At 36.7% G+C, this 22,363-nt stretch overlaps 1 protein-coding gene across 5 annotated transcripts in view; it reads left to right on the forward strand.

Annotated features, from left to right (window-relative positions):
- SCAPER (S-phase cyclin A associated protein in the ER) overlaps nt 1–22,363 on the forward strand; it is a 539,898-nt gene that overhangs the window by 115,555 nt on the left and 401,980 nt on the right. For 4 of the 5 annotated variants that reach the window (XM_036907601.2, XM_036907605.2, XM_057489016.1 and 1 more), the window contains 3 exons: nt 3,180–3,442; nt 7,525–7,761; nt 21,807–21,977. In XM_036907601.2, the coding sequence (XP_036763496.2) occupies nt 3,180–3,442; nt 7,525–7,761; nt 21,807–21,977 (671 nt within the window). The remainder of the gene's footprint in view (nt 1–3,179; nt 3,443–7,524; nt 7,762–21,806; nt 21,978–22,363) is intronic. The other variant, XM_036907603.2, reaches the window with a different exon arrangement.

Below are 22,363 nucleotides of genomic sequence, written 5' to 3' on the forward strand. Positions count from 1 at the left end.
GATTGTGTTGTTCAGGTCTTCTATATATGTGCTGATTTTCTGTCTAAATTGTTCTGTCAATTCCTGAGAGGGATTTGGAAGTCCCCAGCTATAATTGTGGATTCTTTTCTTTTTCTTTTCTGCCTTACCAGTTTTTCCTCTGTGTATCTTGAGTTTCTGTTGTTTTCAAGTCTATTCTACCTGATATTAATAAAACCATTCCTGCTTTTCTTATTAGCATTTGCATGAAATAATGTTTTTTATTCTTTTACTTTGAACCTACCTATGTCCTTGTATTTAAGTGGGTTTCTTATAGATAATATACAGTTTAATTATATTTTAAGTATTCAGTGCTAGTCTCTATCATTTGTTATATTTAGATAATTTATGTTTTAAGGTAATTATTTATATGTTAGGGCATAAGTTTGTCAATGTATTATTTTTCTGTTGCCTTTGGTTCTCTTTCCATTGTTTCTCTCTTGCTTTCTTGTGGGTAACAAACATGTTTTATGATTCTATTCTGATTCATTGATAGTGTTTTGGAGAATATTGATTTGTATAGTTTTCTTAGTTGTTGCCCTAGGTATTGCATTTTACATATCTAAGTTGTGGTAGTCTACTGATTTTGGTGATTATCATTGTGAATGAAATAATTGAAACCTTCTAGTTGGTTCCCTTTATTCTTTCTACTTTTTAAATTTAATTGTCTTAATTATATTGAGCCCTACATCAAATGGTGTTATAATTTTTTATTACACTGTCAAATACAATGCAAGAAATTCATGAGAAGGATAGTTTATGTTTACCTCTATTTTTACCCATTCCAGTGTTCTTTCCTTTTTGATTTTTTAAACCACCTTCTGTTACTATTTCATTTCTCTTTAGGAGAACTTCCTTTAGTCATTCTGTAAGTGCAAGTTTATTAGGGATACATTCTCTTAATTTTTCCCTTCATCTGAGGATGCCATTATTTACCATTCATTCCTGGTAGATATTTTCACTGTATATAGAATTTAAGATTAATAGTTCTTTCAGTCCTTGAAAAATATACTACTTCCTCCTGTCCTCTAATTCTTCAGATGAAAAATCTGCAGTCATTAGAATTGATACTCTATAAATAATTCACCTTTTTCCCTATGGCTACTGTCAGGAGTTTTACTTTGTTTTTTAGAGGTTTAATTGTGATGTGTCATAGCATGGATTTTTGAATTTCTGAGTTTCTTGAATCTGTTGTTTTAAACTGTCTTTCACTAGGTTTGGGAAGTTTTCAGCCAATCTTTTTCAATCAGTCCTGCACTCTGTTCTTCCTCTGGGACTATCATGACACAAATGTTACTTCTTTTGTTACTGTCCTTCAGGTCTCTGAGACTATGTTCTTGGTCGCTGTGACAACTTCCTAGCAAAATTGGGGCACCACCTTTCACTACCTCCTTGGTTTCTACTGGTGGCATAGGATTCTCTCTCCTCTAGGCATGATTGACACCAGGGATGGGCAAAATGATGGAAGGACTGATTTGCACCAGCTTCTTGCTATAGGGTGGGGTGAAAGCTTAGCTCCCTGTTGGACCATGCTGACATGACAAGGAGAGGGGGAACCAAGCCAATAAATCTGCCTTCCCCCACTTTGTTCTGCCATTGATGCTGGTGGTTTGGAAGCACAGCTCCCTATAGGGATCTACTGACACTGGGGGAGTGGGGGAACAGAAAATGTATCCTCTGTGTTCTTGATGCTGAATGGAGGTGGAGGCTGTGCTCACCATTGGGCCCTGACGGTGCTGGGCCTTAGGGAGAACCAGTGTCTATCACTTCTGACTCACACCGCTTCATTTAATCTGATGGATGCTCAGGCTGTATGGAGGTTCAGCTTCCCGCTGGGCCACACTGACACCAGGGGTAGGAGAAAGTGGAGTGCTTGAGTAAGCCCAGTTCCTACTGCCTTGTTCAGTCTTGTTAATATCAGGTGGAGCTGGCTCGGCTCCCCATTTGACTTTGCTGACACTACTTTGGTGGGGGACTTGGATCACCATCTGCTTCTGCCAGGTGGGGGACGGAAGTTCAGCTTTTGCTCACCCCTGCTGACACCATGGGGAGCGAGGTTTCCACTGATGCAGAATAGAATGGATTTTGCCAAAAGGATTTTCTATTTTGTTAGGCTACCCTTTGCCCTGTCCTTTGGCTCAGGAAACAGGTTTTGCTGATGCCTATTTTGCTTATGCCTGTTGGTCCTTCTGTGTTGGAGGCTTTTAATTACAGTGTCCTTTCAGGAATATATAGGAAGCAGTAAAAAAACCCAGAGAACTGCTGTACTTTTCCAATCCCAGGGTCCCTAGGCAGTTCACATACTTCTTTCTCTCTCGTAAAAATAGTTGTATGATTATTTTGTGTGTTTTGTCCAGAGTTTCTAGTTGTAAGAAGGAAGACCTGGAAATGAGGATGGGGCCACTTTATCTTGGTCAGAACTGGAAGTCTTCATATTAATTTTGAAAGACATTTTGAAACAGTGGAAGATTCTTATTATTTTAGGCTATTTTACTATATGACTTTGGTCACAGACCCTCAGTTTCCTTGTATGTGTGGGGAAATATTGGACAAGATCCTCTACAGTTCCTTCAAGTGAACATTCTATAAACTTGTGATTATTGAAATAGATTTTAAAAGGTCAGTGTGTTATTAGTCCTGGAATAGAGGAAAGAACTTGGACTTCCGAGCTAAATCTATGTTTGGATTCTGAAAGATGGGGAGGCAGTTTTTACATGATCTTTGGGGCACCTGAGCCAATTTGCCTGGCTTTGCATCTTGGCTTTGCCTTTACTAGCTATGTGGCTTTTGGCAGATTACTTTACCTCTCTTTGTCTCAGTTTTCTCATTGATAAAATGGGGATGATAATACTGATCTTACAGGGTTGTTGTGAAGATTAAAAGAGTTATATATAAAGCTCTTAGAACAGTGCTAGCACATAGTATACGCTATATAAATGTTTATTTTTACTTTCTGACTGTGTACCTATCACACAGTATAGTTTAGAGAGAGAGATTCTACACACACATACACACAGTACACCTTGCACAATAAAATTAGTGTCATGTTTGTGTATTAGGTATATTTAATGGGAATTAGATTGCAAATGTTTTTTATAGGTTTTTGAAAATTTTTATCATCTAAAGAAATCTTGATTTATGTTCTTCTCTCAATTGCATAGACTGGAAAGATGCTGAAGGATGGGAGACTGTTCAGAGAGGAAGACCTGTTCGTTCACGGTCAACAGCAGTGTTGCCAAAAGTTTCAGTAGCAACAGAAACAGTAAGGTCGAAGGATGATAGCAATAAAGAAAATGTACATCTTTTACCTGATGAAAGCATACAGAAAGGTGAATTTGTTGGAGGTGGACCTTCTAATACTGTACAATCTCTACCCAAAGACTCACTACACTCTTGTGACCATCCTCTTGCTGAAAGAACTCAGGTAGTCCATTCTGAAAATCCTTTTACTGCCTTTTTATAAGGGATATGTGTTGCTGGAATATCTTATTTTCTACTTAGTTTAACAGTTTTGTTGTGAAATACTTCATATCTACAGAAAAGTTGCAAGGACAGAACCGTGAACTCTCTTACACCCTTTACCTAGGTTCACAGTTTAATGTTCTGCCACATCTTTTCTCTGTTTACTTGTCATACACACATACTGTATGCTAAACATTTGAGAGTACTGTTCAAACATAACCATTCATCTTTATACTATAGCTATGTATCTCCAAAGAATAGAGAAACCTTTCACATAACCACATTATAATGATAAAATCAAGGAATTTGACATTTATATAATATTATCTAATTTCTAGTCCATATTCACAATTTTCCAGTCACCCCAAATATGTCTTCACAGAATTTTTCCCTTGACTCAGGAACCAATCTAGATTCACACATTGCATCTGACTTTGTTTCTTTAATATTTCACCAGGGACAGTTACCTAGTCTCTATTTGTGTTTCCTGACATTAATAGTTTTGAAGGCTACATAGTAGGTTTTTTTTTTTTTTTTGATACAATGTCCTTCTGTTTGTTTGGTCAGTATTCAGTTTAGCTTATGCATTTTTGACAGAAATAAAGTGTCTTCTGTGTCACTTCTGGAGGAGTATGATATCCATTTGCCCAAGTTTGTTGATAACTTTACTTGGTTTAAAGTGTTGTCCTCTTGCTTCATTTGGAAGGTTATTAAAAATGGTGATGACTCATAAATGTCAACATGAGAAACTTCTTTGTGGATATGTCTCCACATGCAAGGGAAGCAAAAGCAAAAATAAACAAGTGGGACTACATCAGACTAAAAAGCTTCTGTATAGCAAAGGAAACCATCAACAAAACAAAAAGACAATCTGCAGTGTGGGAGAATATATTTCTAAATGATATATCCAATAAGGGTCTAATATCTAAAATATATAAAGAACTCGTATAACTCAACACCAAAAAAACAAATAATCTGGTAAAAATTGGGCAGGGTATCTGAATAGACATTTTTCCAGAGAAAACATACACCAGGCCAGCAGACACATGAAAAGATGCTCCAGATTGCTGATCATCATGGAAATGCAAATCAAAAACACAATGAGGTATCACCTCACACCAGTTAGAATGGCTACTATTCAAAAGACAAGAAATAGTAAGTGTTGGTGAGGATGTGAAGAAAAGGAACCCTCCTATACTGTTGGTGGGAGTGTAAATTGGCCCAGACACTGTGGAAAATAATATGGAAGTTCCTCAAAAAACTAAAACTAAAAATACCATCTAAGCCAGCAATTCCACTTCTGGGAATTTACCTGAAGAAAACAAAAATCTCTTGATTCAAAAAGATACATGCACACCTATGTTCGTTGCAGCATTATTTATAAAAGTAAAGATATAGCAGCAACCCAAATGCTCTTTGATAGATAAGTGGATAAAGCAGATGTGGTACATATACACAGTAGAATATTAGCCACAAAAAAGAATGAAATCTTGCCGTTTGCAACAACATGGAGGTACCTAAGGAGTATTATGCTAAAATAAGCCAAGCAGAGAAAGACCAATACCATATGATTTCACTTATATTTGGAATCTAAAAAAACCAGTCAACCAAATAAAGAAATAGACCCATACATATGAGTAACAGACTGTTGGTTACCATAGGGAGTTGGATGAGAGATGGGTGAAATAGGTAAAGGGAATAAAAAGGTACAAACTGCAAATTGTAAAATAGGTTAGTTATAGGAATAGAAGTACAACATAAAGAATATCACCAATATTATTGTAGTATCTCGGTTAGGTAATGGGGAACTACACTTATATGTCAAGCATCTAGTAGTGTATATAATTATTGAGTCACTATGTTCTACATCTGAAACCAATATAATGTGTATCAACTTTATTCCCATAAAAATATTTTCAATGGTGATGAAAGTAAGGATCATTTTAAACTTGTTCTACTTTCACTTCTTGCTCTTAGTATACAGTAGCTTGCTAATATTTAATATAATTCTTTAACAGTAATATTCCCAATTCTGTTAATCCACTTGAAGTTTACTTATTTGATGAAGGAATGCATTTTAAATGTATTTGTTTACATAAAGATTCATATTTAGTTATATAATTTTATTAGAAATAATTGATGAAATATGAGGTATTATTTGATGTGATACAGGGGCTAAGTAAAAACTGTAAAATAACTGATATTTTTCAGTCTAGTATCTGATTTTCAAAATTCTCTCCTTTAACCTGCAGGATATTTATTTTTATTGGTAACGTACTCAACTTTCATGTTTTCCTTCTTAATGATGATAATGGCTCTTAACCCTACATTGTTCTGATGTTCTGTGACTTTTTAGTGTATGTATCTTTTATGTCCACATGAGATAGTAACTCCTTATAGGTATTATCTCATGCTGCCTTTTAATTTCCTATAATATGGAGCAGAATCCTTGGACACATGGAAAGTAATCAGTGCATATTTGTTGGATACACTTTGAATAACTTTTTAATGTAGGTAAACTTGAAGAAATACACTTTTTGTATCACTTAACATTTAGCATTTTTGTTAATGTATATTTTAGGTATAAAATTTGGCAGTATAAAAAATTATGTTGTTTTTGTATAATGAATAAACTTACATGATTTTGGGATTTCAGGAATAATCCACACATAGAACTTTTGATTAATAAACTATTGCTAAAGCAGATCAGTATAAAAGTTCATTGATGATGGTGGCTAAGCTAGTACCATTTTTGTTTTCACTGTCTTTCTAAAAATGGAATTAAGACATGTACATATTTTTTCAACATTAATTTGTAGCATAGCTTTGATTTTATTACATAAATGATATTGATCTTTTAATATACATAGTTGACTATATTATAAACATCAGTAATGCTAATATAAATATTGCCAAGATTATAAACCATGGTGACTGATGTATATATAATGTTGATAACAGTATAAACAATGTGATACAATTTAAATAATTCTTACGCTAAAATCAACACTTTAGGACACTTTTAAAGTTCTGACCAATAGTAGAATTGTTAAAGTAGTTTATAAGACTTGGCCAAGTTTATTATTTCTATAAATAATTAATCAAACTGGAGGTTTTATGGCCACTGCAATGTTTATCTAATGTTTATTTAAGTAGTGATGTGAGTTTTAAATTTACAATTTAAAATTTTAGTTCTTCTCTTGGAGCTCATATTCTGAGTATAACTGGAAACCACAGCTCCATTCTTTCTGTAGTCTGATGGGAAGGATAATAAGGCTTGTTTCTATAAACTGAACTAGAAAGTTTTTAAAAAACAAATGTATTTCACTAGTGTTGTAGTTGTTCTAGATTTTTTCTCATATTTCTGTTGGAATATGTGTTAAATATTCCTAAAGAGGAATGGGGAGAATATTGAAGTCTAAAAAATAGGAATTGCATAATGAGCTGTATCTTCAGATATACTGTGCTTTTTAACGGTGTATTTCACTTCTAAATCTGAGAAGTGGTGTTATGTACCATGTGGTCTTTGTGATAGATACTTCGAGGTTGTGTTAGTATTATCTAAAGAGAGAAAGTTTCATATTTTTGAGTAAAATGGCTTCAAAGTATCTATTTTGTTGAAAAGTGCCTTCATTTGATATTAGACAGTCTTTGCAAAAAACATGTAAATGCTTTTAGTTATTTGAATATAAGATAAAGTATTGTATTCATGACTACATCTCTTGTGAGGCTTGAAAAGTACTTATCAAGAATCAGCCTAATTACTAAAATAAAATGTAACTATAGTTTATATTGCTTAATTTCTTGTAGCATTTCAGACAGTGTCCTATATATATAGTAGGTGTGCAAATAAAATCTGTGGTTGCTTAATGGTTTCTCTTTTGGCTTACTCCTGAAAAAAAAAATGATGAGTGAGTTCTCTGTCAGCCAGTTAATTACTGCTACAAAGTTGATACGTTAAGCATAATCAGTTTTTCTAGAGTGGAGTTGTTGGTGAGTGTTTTTTATTTTATCTCTGATTTATTTTGTGAAATGTTTTGTCAGTTCACAGTGAGTACATTGGATGGTGTCAAGAACTCTGGGAGTAGTTTCTTGAAAGACAATTCTGAGCAAACTTCTGAAATACCTGCTGTTCACATTGATACAGAGTGTGTTTCAATTACTCAGCAAGTTAACACACCTCCTTTGCAAACAAATGAAGACATGTTTTTAGCAGAGAAAGCAAGGATAGAAAATGAAATGGACCCTTCAGATATTTCAAATGTGAGTGCTGCTAACTTGGTAAGAACAATTTATCAGAATTTAAATAAATATATTAAAGAGGCATAAACCCCAATACAATAATAATAAATTGCATTGTGTATTATTTTATGATTTATAAGGCATTTTATATATATTATTTTAGCATTTTTGTACTTACATCAACCTTGTAATATAGTTAAGATACTTATTTTAGAAGCAGCAAATGAGACTGTGAACATTAAATAACTTGCTTAGTCATTCAGTTGGTATATGATTGATCCAATGTTCTCTAGTCTAGCATTAAGAAACTAAATTGGTAACAATGAAGTATTCCATGCTACATCTAGTATACTGATAAGCAATGGCGCCTACTGAACTTGGTTTTAAAAATTCCCTTAGCAGAGTACTTTAGACAACCACTATCATTTGCTTGGAGTTGGTCTTTAGGTGAATTTATTTACCATTGCTTATTACAGAGTCTTTAAAAATGTATTGATTTGGAATTATTTATAGGTTTATGACTTTCGATGACTCCTTATTTCTGCTCGTGTCTATTTTCCACTGTAGTATTACTAGATCTGCGGGTAATCCAAAATAAATCGTGCTAGCTTTAAGAAAGTAGCTTTCAAAAGAAGCAGGCATATATAAAAACATCTTGAGAATAATTACTCAAAATTTGTTATATTATTTTATTTTATTATTTTTATTTTTATTAAGGTATCGCTGATATACACTCTTATGAAGGTTTCACACAAAAACATTGTGGTTACTACACTCACTCATATTATCAAGTCCCTCCAATACCCCATTGAAGTCACTGTACCTCAGTGTAGTAACGTGCCACAGAGCCACTACTTCTCTTTGTGCTACACTGTCTTCCATGTGATCCCCTCCCCACACCAACCTCCTGTATCCCTCACCTTTGATAACCACTAGTCCCTTCTTGGAGTCTGTGAGTCTGCTGCTATTTTGTTCCTTCAGTTTTGCTTCGTTGTTAAACTCCACAAATGAGTGAAATCATTTGGTACTTGTCTTTCTCCACCTGGCTTACTTCTGGGCATAATATCCTCTAGCTCCATCCATGTTCTTGCAAATGGTAGGATTTGCTTTCTTCTTATGGCTGAATAATATTCCATTGTGTATATGTAGCACATCTTTATCCATTCATCTACTGATGGACACTTTAGGTTGCTTCCATGTCTTGGCTATTGTAAAAAGCACTGCGATAAACATATGTGTACTTATGTCTTTTTGAATCAGGGATCTTGTTTTCTTTGGGTAAATTCCTAGGAGTGGAATTCCTGGGTCAAATAGTATTTCTATTTTTAGTTTTTTGAGGAACCTCCATATTGCTTTCCACAATGGTTGCACTAACTTACATTCCCACCAGCAGCATAGGAGGGTTCCCCTTTCTCCATATCCTTGCCAGCATTTGTTGTTCCTAGTCTTTTTAATGTTCACCAACCTAACCGGTGTGAGGTGATACCTCACTGTGGTTTTAATTTTCATTTCCCTGATAATTAGCCATGTGGAGCATCTTTTCATGTGCTTGTTAGCCATCTGAATTTTTTTGTTGGAGAAGTGTCTGTTCATATCCTCCACCCATTTTTTAATTGGGTTATTTGCTTTTTGGGTGTTGAGGCATGTGAGTTCTTTCATGTAATTTTGGAAGTTAATCCATGTCGAATATATCATTTATGAATAAATTCTCCCATACTGTAGGAGGCCTTTTTGTTGTACTGATGGTTTCCTTTGCTGTACAGAAGCTTTTTAGTTTGATGTAGTAGTCCCATTTGTTCTTTTTTCCTTTAGTTTCCCTTGCCTGAGGAGACGCGTTTCAGGAAAAAGTTGCTCATGTTTATATTCAGGAGATTTTTGCCTCTATTTTTTTCTAAGAGTTTTATGGTTTCATGACTTATATTCAGGTCTTTCATCCATTCTGAGTTTACTTTTCTGTATGGAGTTAGACAGTAAATCCAGTTTCATTCTCTTACATGTAGCTGTCCACTTTTGCCAACACCAGTTGTTGAGGAGGCTGTCATTTCCCCATTGTATATCCAAGGCTCCTTTATCATATATTAATTAACCATATATGCTTGGGTTAATATCCAGGCTCTCAATTCTATTCTGTTGGTCAGTGGGTCTGTTCTTGTGCCATTACCAAATTGTCTTGATTACTGTGGCTTTGTAGTAGAGCTTGAAGAAGTCGGGGAGTGTAATCACTAGAACTTTATTCTTCTTTCTCAGGATTGCTTTGGCTTTATCGGGTCTTTTGTAGTACCATGTGAATTTTAGAACTATTTGCTCTAGTTCATCGAAAAATGCCATTGGAATTTTGATAGGGATTGCATTGAATCTATAGATTGCTTTAGGCAGGATGGCCATTTTGACAATATTAATTCTTCCTAATCGTGAGAACGGGATGTATTTCCATTTAGTGGTGTCTTCTCTAATTTCTCTTATGAGTGTCTTATAGTTTTCATGGTATAGGTCTTTCACCTGTTTTTGTTAGGTTTTATCCTTGATATTTTATTCTTTTTGATGCAATTGTGAATGGAATTGTTTTCCTAATTTCTGCTAGTTCATAGTTAATGTATGGGAAAGCAACATATTTCTGTGTATTAATTTTGTATCCTGAAACTTTTCTGAATTCAGATATTAGTTCTACTGGTTTTGGTGTGGATTCTTTAGGGTTTTTTAATGTGCAATATCATGATATCTGCAAACAGTGACAGTTTGACTTCTTCCTTACCAGTCTGGATGCCTTTTATTTCTTTGTGTTGTCTGATTGCTGTGGTTAGGACCTCCAGTACTTTGTTAAATAAAAGTGGTGAGAGTGGGCATCCTTGTCTTGTTCCCGATCTTAAAAGAAAGCTTTCAGCTCCTCACTGTTAATATGTTGACTTTTGGTTTGTCATATATGGCCTATGTTATTTTGAGGTAATTGCCCTCTCTACCCATTTTGTTGAGAGTTTTGATCATGAATGGATGTTGAATTTTACCAAATGCTTTTTCAGCATCTATGAAGATGATCATGTGGTTTATGTCCTTTGTTTTGTTGATGTAGTGGATGATTTTGATGGATTTTCGAATGTTGTACCATCCTTGCATCCCTGGAATAAATCCTACTTGATCATGATGGATGATCTTTTTGATATATCTTTGAATTTGATTTGCTAATATTTTGTTGAGTATTTTTACATCTGTGTTTATCAGAGATATTGATCTGTAATTTTCTTTTTTTGTGATGTCTTTGTCTGGTTTTGGTACTAGAGTGATCCTGGCTGCATGGAATGAGTTTGGAAGTATTCCCTCCTACTTTTTTGAATACTTTCAAGAGGATGGGTATTAGGTCTTCACTAAGTGTTTGATAAAATTCAGTCATGAAGCCATGTGGCCCAGGGATTTTGTTCTCAGGTAGTTTTTTGGTTACCAGTTCAATTTCATGGCTGGTAATTGGTCTGTTCAGATTTTGTTTCTTCCATAGTCAGTCTTGGAAGGTTGTATTTTTTAGGAAGTTGGCCATTTCTTGTAGATTATCCAGTTTGTTAGCATATAATTTTTCATAGTATTCTCTCATAATTCCTTGTATTTCTGTGGTGTCTGTAGTGATTTTTCCTTTCTTATTGCTGATTCTGTTTATTTGTGTAGACTTTCTTTTTTTGTTGATAAATCTGTCTAGGGGTTTATCTATTTTGTTTGTTTTCTCAAAGAACCAGCTTCTGCTTTCATTGATTTTTTCTTTTGTTTTATTCTCCATTTCATTTATTTCTGCTCTAATCTTTATTGCGTTCCTCCTCCTATGGACTTTGGGCCTCATTTGTTCTTCTTTTTCTAGTTTCGTTAATTGTGAGTTTAGACTGCTCACATGGGATTGTTCTTCCTTCCTGAGGTGGCCTGTACCGCAGTACTTCCCTCTTGGCACGGCCTCTGCTCCATCCCACTGATTTTGCGGTGTGGAGTTAGTGTTGTCATTTGTCACAGGATATTGCTTGATCTCTGTTTTTATTTGGTCATTAATCCATTGATTATTTGGGAGCATGTTGTTAATCATCAATGTGTTTGTGGGCTTTTTTGTTTTCTTTGCATAATTTATTTCTAGTTTCATACCTTTGTGGTCTGAGGAACTAGTTGGTACAATTTCAAAACTTTTGAATTTACTGAGACTATTTTTGTGGCCTAGTATATGATCTATTCTTGATAATGTTCCATGTGTACTTCAGAAGAATGTGTATCCTGTTGCTTTTGAGTGTTCTGTAGGTGTCTGTTAGGTCCATCTGTTCTAATGCAGTGTTCAGTACCTCTGTGTCCTTACTTATTTTCTGTCTGATTGATCTGTCCTTTGGAGTTAGTGGTGTATTGAAGTCATATACAATGAATGCATTGTATTCTATTTCCCCCTTTAATTCTGTTAGTATTTGTTTCACGAATGTAGGTGATCCCTTGTTGGATATATAGATATTTACAATGGTTATATCCTCTTGTTGGACTGACCCCTTTATCATAATGTAATGATCTTCTTTGTCTCTTGTGACTTTCTTTGTTTTGAAGTCTATTTTGTCTGATACAAGTACTGCAACTCCTGCTTTTTTGTCCCTGTTACTTGCATGAAATATATTTTTCTATCCCTTCACTTCTAATCTGTGTATGTCTTTCGGTTTGAAGTGAGTCTCCTGTAGACAGTATATAGACGGGTCTTGTTTTTCCATTCAGTGAGTCTGTGTCTTTTGATTGGTGCATTTAGACCATTTACATTTAGGGTGATTATCAATAGGTATGTACTTATTGCCATTGCAGTCTTTAGATTTGTGGTTATGAAAGGTTCAAGGGTAACTTCTTTACCAACTAACAGTCTAATTTAACTCATTTAGTATGCTATTACAAACATAATCTAAAGGTTCTTTTTTTTTGTCCTTTTTCTTCTTCCTCCATTCTTTTTTTTTCTTTTTGTCATACTAAACACAAAATAAAATTTATTTACTGGCAAAATGCCAGACTCACACATGCAATACACATATAGGTAAACATCTGCTGATTTCTTAATTCTTTTTCCCCCATGAGGAGAGCTTGAATGCAAACTGCTGAGTTCTAATCCAGACATCTGGCCATGCTAATTTTTTTTTTTTTTCTGAAAGTGAATTCTTTTTTTTTTATTTTTAAATTTTATTTATTTATTTTACTTTTTATTTTGATATCACTAATGTACAATTACTTGAACAACATTATGTTTACTAGTCTCCCCCCATTATCAAGTCCCTCCCACATACCCCATTTCAGTCACTGTCCATCAGCATAGTAAGATGCTATAGAATCATTACTTGTCTTCTCTGTGTATACTGCCATTCCTGTTTCCTCCCACCTACATTTTGTGTGCTAATCGTAATGTCACATTTTCCCTCTTATCCCTCCCTTCCCACCCACCCTCCCCCAGTCCCTTTCCACTTTGTAACTGTTAGTCCATTCTTGGGTTCTGTGAGTCTGCTACTCTTTTGTTCCTTTAGTTTTTTTCTTTGTTCTTATACTCTACAAATGAGTGAAATCATTTGATACTTGCCTTTTTCCGCCTGGCTTATTTCACTGAGCATAATACCCTCTAGCTCCATCCATGTTGTTGCAAATGGTAGGATTTGTTTTCTTATGGCTGAATAATATTCCATTGTGTGTATGTACCACATCTTCTTTATCCATTCATCTACCAATCGATACTTAGGTTGCTTCCATTTCTTGGCTATTGTAAATAGTGCTGTGATAAACGTAGGGGTGCATATGTCTTTTTCAAACTGGGCTCCTGCATTTTTAGGGTAAATTCGTAGTAGTGGAATTCCTGGGTCAAACGGTATTTCTATTTTTAGTATTTTGAGGAAGCTCCATACTGCTTTCCACAGTCATTGAGCTAATTTACATTCCCACCAGCAGTGTAGGAGGGTCCCTCTTTCTCCACATCCTTGCCAACATTTGTTGTTTGTCTTTTGGATGTTGGCCATCCTCACTGGTGTGTGGTAGTTTCTCATTGTGGTCCTAATTTGCATTTCTCTGATTAGTGATGTGGAGCATCTTTTCATGTGCCTGTTGGCATTCTGAATATCTTCTTTGGAGAAGTGTCTATTCAGTTCCTATGCCCATTTTTAAATAGGATAGTTTGCTTTTTGTTTGTTGAGGTGCATGAGCTCTTTATATATTTTGGAAGCCAACCCTTTATTGGATATGTAATTTATGAATATATTCTCCCATACTGTAGGATGCCTTTTTGTTCTACTCATGGTGTCCTTTGCTGTACAGGAGCTTTTCAGCTTGATATAATCCCACTTGTTCATTTTTGCTTCTGTTTCCCTTGCTTGGGGAGATATGTTCATGAAGAAGTCACTCATGTTTATGTTTACGAGATTTTTGCCTATGTTTTTTTCTAAGAGTTTCATGGTTTCACGACTTACATTCAGGTCTTTGAACCATTTTGAATTTACTTTTGTGTATGGGGTTAGACAATGATCCCGTTTCATTCTCTTACATGTAGCTGTTCAATTTTGCCAACACCAGCTGTTGATGAGACCGTCATTTCCCCATTGTATATCCATGGCTCCTTTATCATATATTAATTGATCATATATGTTTGGGTTAATATCTGGACTCTCTATTCTGTTCCACTGGTCCTTGGGTCTGTTTTTGTGCCAGTACCAAATTATCTTGATTACTGTGGCTTTGTAGTAGAGCTTGAAGTCAGGGAGCGTAATTCCCTCTGCTTTATTCTTCCTTCTCAGTATTGCTTTGGGTATTCTGGGTCTTTGTGGTTCCATATGAATTTTAGAACTATTTGTTCCAGTTCGATGAAGGATGCTGTTGGTATTTTGATAGGGGTTGCACTGAATCTGTAGATTGCTTTAGTCAGGATGGCCATTTTGACAATATTAAATCTTCCTAGCCAAGAGCATGGGATGAGTTTCCATGTGTTAGTGTCCTCTTTAATTTCTCTTAAGAGTGTCTTGTAGTTTTCAGGGTATAGGTCTTTCACTTTCTTGGTTAGGTTTATTCCTAGGTATTTTATTCTTTTGATGAAATTGTGAATGGAATTGTTTTCCTGATTTCTCTTACTGTTCATTCATTAGTGTATAGGAAAGCAACAGATTTCTGTGTATTAATTTTGTATCCTGAAACTTTGCTGAATTCAGATATTAGATCTAGTAGTTTTGAGGTGGAGTCTTTAGGGTTTTTTTGTATAATATCATGTCATCTGCAAACAGGGACTGTTTGAATTCTTCCTTACCAGTCTGGATTCCTTTTATTTCTTTGAGTTTTATGATTGCCGTGGCTAGGACCTCCTGAACTATGTTGAATAAAAGTGCAGGGAGGGACATTCTTGTTTTGCTCCTGATCTTAAAGGAAAAGCTTTATGCTTCTCACTGTTAAGTATGATGTTGTCCTTGTGTTTGTCATATATGGCCTTTATTCTGTTGAGGTACTTGCCCTCTATACCCATTGTTGAGAGTTTTTATCATGAATGGATGTTGAATTTTGTCAAATGTGTTTTCAGCATCTATGGAGATGATCATGTAGTTTTTGTCCTTATTTTTGTTGATTGGTGGATGATGATGGATTTTCTTATATTTTAGCATCCATGCATCCCTCGGATGAATCCCACTTGATTTAATGGTTTAAGATCCTTGTTATGTATTTTTGAATACCGTTTCCTAATATTTTGTTGAGTATTTTTGCATGTATGTTCATCACGGATATTGGTGTGTAATTTTCTTTTTTAGTGTTGTCTTTCCCTGTTTTTGGTATTAGAGTGATGCTGGCTTCATAGAATGAGTTTGGAAGTATTCCTTCCTTTTCTATTTTTTGGAAAACTTTAAAGAGAATGGGTATTATGTCTTCTCTGTTTGTGTGATAAAGTTCGGCAGTGAATCCATCTTGCGCTGGGATTTTGTTCTTGGGTAGTTTTTTGATTACCGATTCAATTTTGTTGCTGGGAATTGTTTTTTTTAGATTTTCTATTTCTTGCTGTGTCAGTCTTGGATGATTGTATTTTTCTAGGAAATTGTCCTTTTCTTCTTGGATATCCAGTTTTTAGCATATAGATTTTCATAGTATTCTGTAATAATTCTTTGTATTTCTGTAGTGTCCGTCGTGATTTTCCTTTCTCATTTCTGATTTAGGTAGGCATTTATGTATTTTATTTTCTCAAAAACCAGGTCTTGTTTTCATTGATTTTTTTCTATTGTTTTATTCTCTATTTTATTTAGTTGTTCTCTGATCTTCTTTATCTCCCTCCTTCTGCTGACGTTGGATGTCTTTTGTTCTTTTTTTTCCTGTTTCAGTAGTTGTGATTTTAGACTATTCATTTGGGTTTGTTCTTTCTTCATTAAATGGGCCTTGATTACTATATATTTTTCTTTTTGAGCTGCCTTCCCTGCTTCCCACAGAAGTTGGGGTTTTGTGGTGGTGTTGCCATTTGTCTCCATATATTGTTTGATCTTTGTTTCAATTTGGTCACTGATCCATTAATTATTTAGGAGCATGCTGTTACGCCTCCATGTGTTTGTGTGTCTTTTTGTTTTCCTTATACAATTTATTTCTAGTTTTATACCTTTGTGAACTGAGAAGTTGGTTGGTAGAATTTCACCTTTTTAAATTTACTGAGGCTCTTTTTGTGACGTAGTGTGTGGTCTATTCTGGAAAATGTTCCATGTGCACTTGAGAAGAATGTGTATCCTGCTGCTTTTGGGTGTAGACTTCCATAGGTGTCAGTTAGGTCCTTCTATTCTAATGTGTTGTTCAGTGCCTCTGTGTCCTTACTTATTTTCTGTGTGGTTGATCTGTCCTTTGGAGTGAGTGGTGTGTTGAAGTCATCTACAATGAATGCATTGCATTCTACTTCCTCCTTTAATTCTGTTAGTATTTGTTTCACTTGTGTCGGTACTCCTGTGTTGGGTGTGTGTACATTTATAATGGTTGTATCCTCTTGTTGGACTGCCCTTTTTATCATTATGTAATATCGTTCTTTATGTCTTGTTACTTTCTTTGTTTTGAAGTCTGTTTTGTCTGATAAAAGTACTGCAACCCCTGCTTTTTTCCCCCTATTGTATGCATGAAATTTCATTTTCCATTCCTTCACTTTTAGTCTGTGTTTGTCTTTGGGTTTGAGGTTTGTCTTTTCTAAGCAGCATATCGATTGGTCTTTATGCTGTGTTTTTTTGTTTGGTGCATGCAGTCCATTTGCATTTAGTGTGGTTATGAAAAGATACATTCTAATTGTCATTGCAGGCTTTGGATTGGTGTTTACCAAAGTTTCATGGGTAGCTTCTTTAGTATCTGACTGTCTAACTTTAACCCGCTTATTAAGCTATTATAAAGACAGTCTGATGATTCTTTATTTCTCTCCCTTCTTATTCTTCCTCCTCCATTTTTTATATGTTAGGTGTTTTATTCTGTTCTCAAAATTTTGTGTTTCCTTTGACTGCTTTTGTGGTATTTGATTTTATTTTTTGCCTTTAGTTAGTATTTCGTTGGTCTGCTTTTTTTGCTGTGATGTGTTTTTTTCTCTGATGTCATCTTTTAGCCTTAGGAGTGCTTCTGTCTAGATTATTCCCTTTAACATATCTGTAGAGGTGGTTTGTTGGAGGCAAATTCCCTTAACTTTTGCTTGTCTGGGAATTGTTTAATCCCTCCTTCAAATTCAAATGATCATCCTGCTCGATATACAGTATTCTTGGTTTAAGGCCTTTCTGTTTCATTGTATTAAATATATCACGTGATTCTCTTCTGGCCTGTAAGGTTTCTGCTGAGAAGTCTGATGATAGGCTCATGGGTTTTCCTTTGTAGGTGATGTTTCTCTTTCTTGCTGCCTTCAATACTCTGTCCTTGTCTTTGAACTTTGACATTTTAATTATTATGTGTCTTGGTGTTGTCCTCCTTGGGTCCCTTGTGTTGGGAGATTTGTGTGCTTCTGTGGTCTGAGAGATTATTTCCTCCCCCAGCTTGGGGAAGTTTTCAGCAATTATTTCTTCAAAGACACTTTCTACCCCTTCCCTTTTTTTCTCTCTCTTCTTCTTCTGGTACCCCTATAATGCAAATATTGTTCTGTTTGGATTGGTCACACAATTCTGTTAATATTCTTTCATACCTAGAGATCCTTTTCTCTCTCTCTGCCTCAGCTTCTCTGTATTCCCGTTCTCTGATATCTGTTCCATTAACAGTCTCTTGCACCTCATCCAGTCTTCTCTTAAGTCCTATAGATTGTTTCGTTTCTGTTATCTCCCTCCAGACTTCATCCCTTTGCTCTTGCATATTTCTCTGCAGGTCCATCAGCATGGTTATGACTTTCATTTTGAGTTCTTTTTCAGGAAGATTTGTTATATCTATCTCCCACCCCCTGTCCCATGGTTTGTCTGAGTGATTTTTGAGTGGACCAGATTCTTTTTCCTTTTCATGTCAATAGAAGTGTTCCCAGGCAGGTAGAGCATGTGTCAGCTGGGAGAACAAAGTCCCTTCCTGCTTGTTCTTCACCTTTCCCTTCTCTGCTGCCTATGTTGGTTACCTGCACACTGGGAGCAGTCGCTGGGATAATCCTCTGAGCTGCTGTGGATGGGGCCACCCTCACGCTGGCCTATAGCACTGCAGGAGGTCGCCGGCACATTGTGTGTGTTCTCTGAGAATGGTGCCCCTTTGTACCTTATGGACTTTGCTCTGGCTTCTGCTGCCTGTGCTGCATACCCGCACACAGGAGCAATCTCTGGGAGAATCTCCCGAGCTGCCATGGGCGGGCAGCCCTCTGGCTGTCCCAGAGCCCTCCACGGCTGTCAGATGCATAGAGTGTGTTCTCCTGCGAGAACAACGCTCCTTCGTGCCCCCTGGACCTTGCTCTGGCTTCTTCCGCCTGTGCTGGGCAGGTACACGCCAGCAGCAGCCTCTGGGTCTGTGCTGGTTAGCTGCGCACCTTGAGGAGACTCTGGGTGGTTCCTGTGGGTGAGGCTGCTCTCTGGCTGCTCCGCAGCTGTGGTGGGTCAGCCGGTTTGCTCACAGCACCAGCCAGGGATAACAAATGGCCTTTTGCTTATTGCCGTGTCAGTCTTCGGGGTTGTGTTACTCCGCAGGGTGTTGGGATACGTGAAGTTCCTTAGGATTCCCAGCCTGCTAGGTTGAGTGTGCCAGGAGTTTTGTCCAGCTGTTAAGCCCTTGTCCCCTGAAGACTTTTAGAAAGCGTCCACTCTTCTTTTGTCCCAGCAGTGCCAGCTGTGGCGACCTGCCCGTTGTCTCCATTTCGGAGTTCACTGTTCCGTTTCTCTGATATCTGGCACAGCATGCAGTGTGTGTCTGTGCTCCTTGTGCAGGTCACTAGGGCTGGGTATTCAGCAGTCCTGGGCTTCCACTCCCTCCCCGCTCTGATTCTTTTCCCCCCACCAGTGCGCTGGGGTGGGGGGAGCGGTCAGGTCCCACTGCGTCTCAGCTTTTTATCTTAACCCTGTTTGTGAGATGGTGAAGTCTCGCCGATGTAGATGTAGCCTGACTGTTGTACTGTATCTTGTGGTCTCTCTTTTAGGAGTAGTTGTATTTGTTGTATTTTCAAAAATATATATTGTTTTGAGAGTAGATTTCCTCCGCCCTACTTATGCCGCCATCTTGAGCCCCTCTCCCCCCTCCATTCGTGATATATTAGGTGTCATATTCTGTACTGTTTGTCGATCCCTTCACTGACTGTGGTGGTAGCTGATTTAATTTTGCATTTGCTTTGTAATTAATTGTTCTGCTTTCTTTACTCTGGTTTTATTTCCTCTGGTGACAGCTGTTTAGCCTTAGGAACACTTCCATCTGTATTAGTCCCTCCAAAATACACTCTAGAGACAGTTTGTTAGGAGGTGAATCTCTTAACTTTTGCTTATCTGGAAATTGTTTAATCCCTCCTTCAGATTTAAATGGTAATCTTGTCAGGTAGAGTATTCTTGTTTCAAGGCCCTTCTGTTCATTGCATTAAATATATCATGCCACTCTCTTCTAGCCTGTAGTTTTTCTGTTGAGAAGTCTGAGGATAGCCTGGTGGGTTTTCCTTTGTAGGTGAACTTTTTCTCTGTCTGGCTGCTTTTAATACTCTGTCCTTATCATTGATGTTTGCCATTTTCATTATTTCATGTCTTTGTGTCGTCTTCCTTGGGTCCCTTGTGTTGGGAGATTTGTGCACCTCCTTTGCCTGAGAGACTTTCTCCTCCAGATTGGACACATTTTCAGCAATTACCTCCTCAAATACACTTTGTATCCCTTTTTCTCTTTCTTCTTCTTTTCGCACCCCTATAACGGGAATATTGTTCCTTTTGCATTGGTCACACAGTTCTCTCAATATTCTTTCATCCCTAGTGGTCCTTTTTTCTCTCTGTGCCTCAGCTTCTTTGAATTCTTGTTCTCTAGTTTCTATTTCATTGACCATCTCCTATGTTATCTAATCTGCTTTTAAATCCCTCCATTCTATGTTTCATTTCAGATAATGTATTTTTAAAAGTTTATATCCAATTCTTGAATTCCTACCTGAGTTCTTGAAAATTTTCCTGTAGCTCAATGAGCATGTTTATGATTTTCATTTCAAAATCTCTTCCAGGGATATTGATGAGTTCAGTTTCGCCTGGCCCTCTGTCTGGTGTTTGTGGAATTTGGTTTTTACCAGGTTCCATTGATGTTTCATATTTATAGGTGGCGCCCTCTAGTGCCCAGAAGCTGTACTCTGTCGAGGCCCTATCAAGCAGTCCCTGGTGTTTGTTGGTAGGAGAGACTTCTTTCCTGATTCCTGACTGCAGTTTCTGCCTCCAGTGCTGGGGTCAGTGGGCCCAGTGTTCAGGGAGATGTCTCTATACTTTACCCGTGCAGCTGGCACAGGCAGGGCCTTCCCCTGTCCGGCCTGGAGCAATGCTGCGGGCAGCTGGTTTGTGAACTGGTGCTGGCTGGGAGGAAGTAGCAGTTGGTTGCGTACCCAGGTGGGTTTCTTGTAGGTGCATTGCCAGCTAGTGGGATGGAGCGCCTGACCCCACTGAAAGTTCCCTATCTCCTGGCAAGAGTGCGCCCAGATAATTTTTCCCACCTGTCCTTTCTCCTGAGCAGCAATCTCTGTGTAATCCTTGCCCCTTTAGCAGCCCTCCCACTGTTAGGAAATCTCTCAGAGTGCCTGCCGTTTTTTGTCTCAGAGAAGCCAGTTGTGGATACATGTTTTCCAGAAGCAGCTGGAATCTCAGTCTCTCCAAGTATTCCTCCTGTCTTAGCTTTTCAACCCCACTAATCTCCAGAGCACTGTGCACTGTAGATTTGTGTTCCCAGGACAGATCTCCAGGGTTGGGTGTTCAGCAGTCCCAGGCTTCCATCCCCTCCCTTCTCTGTTTCTCTTCCTCCCTACGGTGAGCTGGGGTGGGGGAAGGGCTTGGGTCCTCCTGTGTCACAGCTTTGGTACTTTACCCTTGTCCTTGAGGTCTGCTATTTTCCCCAGGTATAGACAGTCTGCCACAGCCTGCTTTCCTGTTGCTCTTTCAGGATTTGTTGTATTTGCTATATTTCCATATTATATGTTGTATTGGGAGGAGGTTCCTGTCTCACCTCTCACAGCACCATCTTTTTCTCATAAGAATTTATTAATGATTCTGTTTGATACTATTGTATTACTTCTATTGCATATTTTTAATAAGACATATACTCAAAAAGTATCACCATTATAGGATAATTTTTTTCTCTATTCCTTTTGTACTGTGGGGTATTTTTTTTTTAACAACATTTGATCCATAGTAACTTTTTAATTTTGGCACTCAAGTGAAATTCATACTTTGTTATTAATAACAAACCTGTTATTTATATAACTTCACAGTTTCTCATATACAGCATTCTGATAAAGAAGGTAAGTCATGAATTACTTTATCATTTTATAGAATAAAAAATAGGTTCTTGGTTTTAAGAAGCTTCCAAATCAAGCAGTCAGCAAGTGGTTGCACCTTTAATGGACCCCAGGTTTTGTAACTAGATCAATGGTATTTTATGTATACTGTTGAGTGTGTGATTAGAACATAAAGCAATGATTACTTTCCAGTCAAGTTGTGATTCTTTTTTTGTTTTTAACTGTATAGTCCATGGCAGAAGTTCTCGCTAAAAAAGAAGAGCTAGCAGATCGTCTAGAAAAGGCCAACGAGGAGGCTATTGCTAGTGCTATTGCTGAAGAGGAACAATTAACTAGAGAAATTGAAGCTGAAGAAAACAATGATATTAACATTGAAACTGACAACGACAGTGATTTTTCTGTGAGATTTTAGAATTTTTAAAATAATTATTCAAAAATTAGATTCAAAAATAAAAATCTTAGGGCCAGAAGGACTTAGAGTTCATGTAAAACTTTCTAAAATATCTTTAATAATAATGTTTGTTGTTACACTTAGTGATTGAGATTTATGTAATAAACTAGCAAATCTCTTTTGAGTACTTTACTGTTACTAAGTGTTTGATACTTAATGCAAGTTGGAAGTTGTTATTCTGATTTTACAGATCATGAAATTGAGCCAGAAAGTAAGATCTCAACATCAACTAGATTATAATAGAGATTAAAGAAGAATCTAAGATACTTTACTTTTTTGTTCTACTAATAAAAACCAAATGAGATATTGACATGCTGTCACTAAGTGGTCAAGAT

This window comes from Manis pentadactyla, chromosome 11 (genome assembly GCF_030020395.1).
Source record: "Manis pentadactyla isolate mManPen7 chromosome 11, mManPen7.hap1, whole genome shotgun sequence".
Classification (NCBI taxonomy): Eukaryota; Metazoa; Chordata; class Mammalia; order Pholidota; family Manidae; genus Manis; species Manis pentadactyla.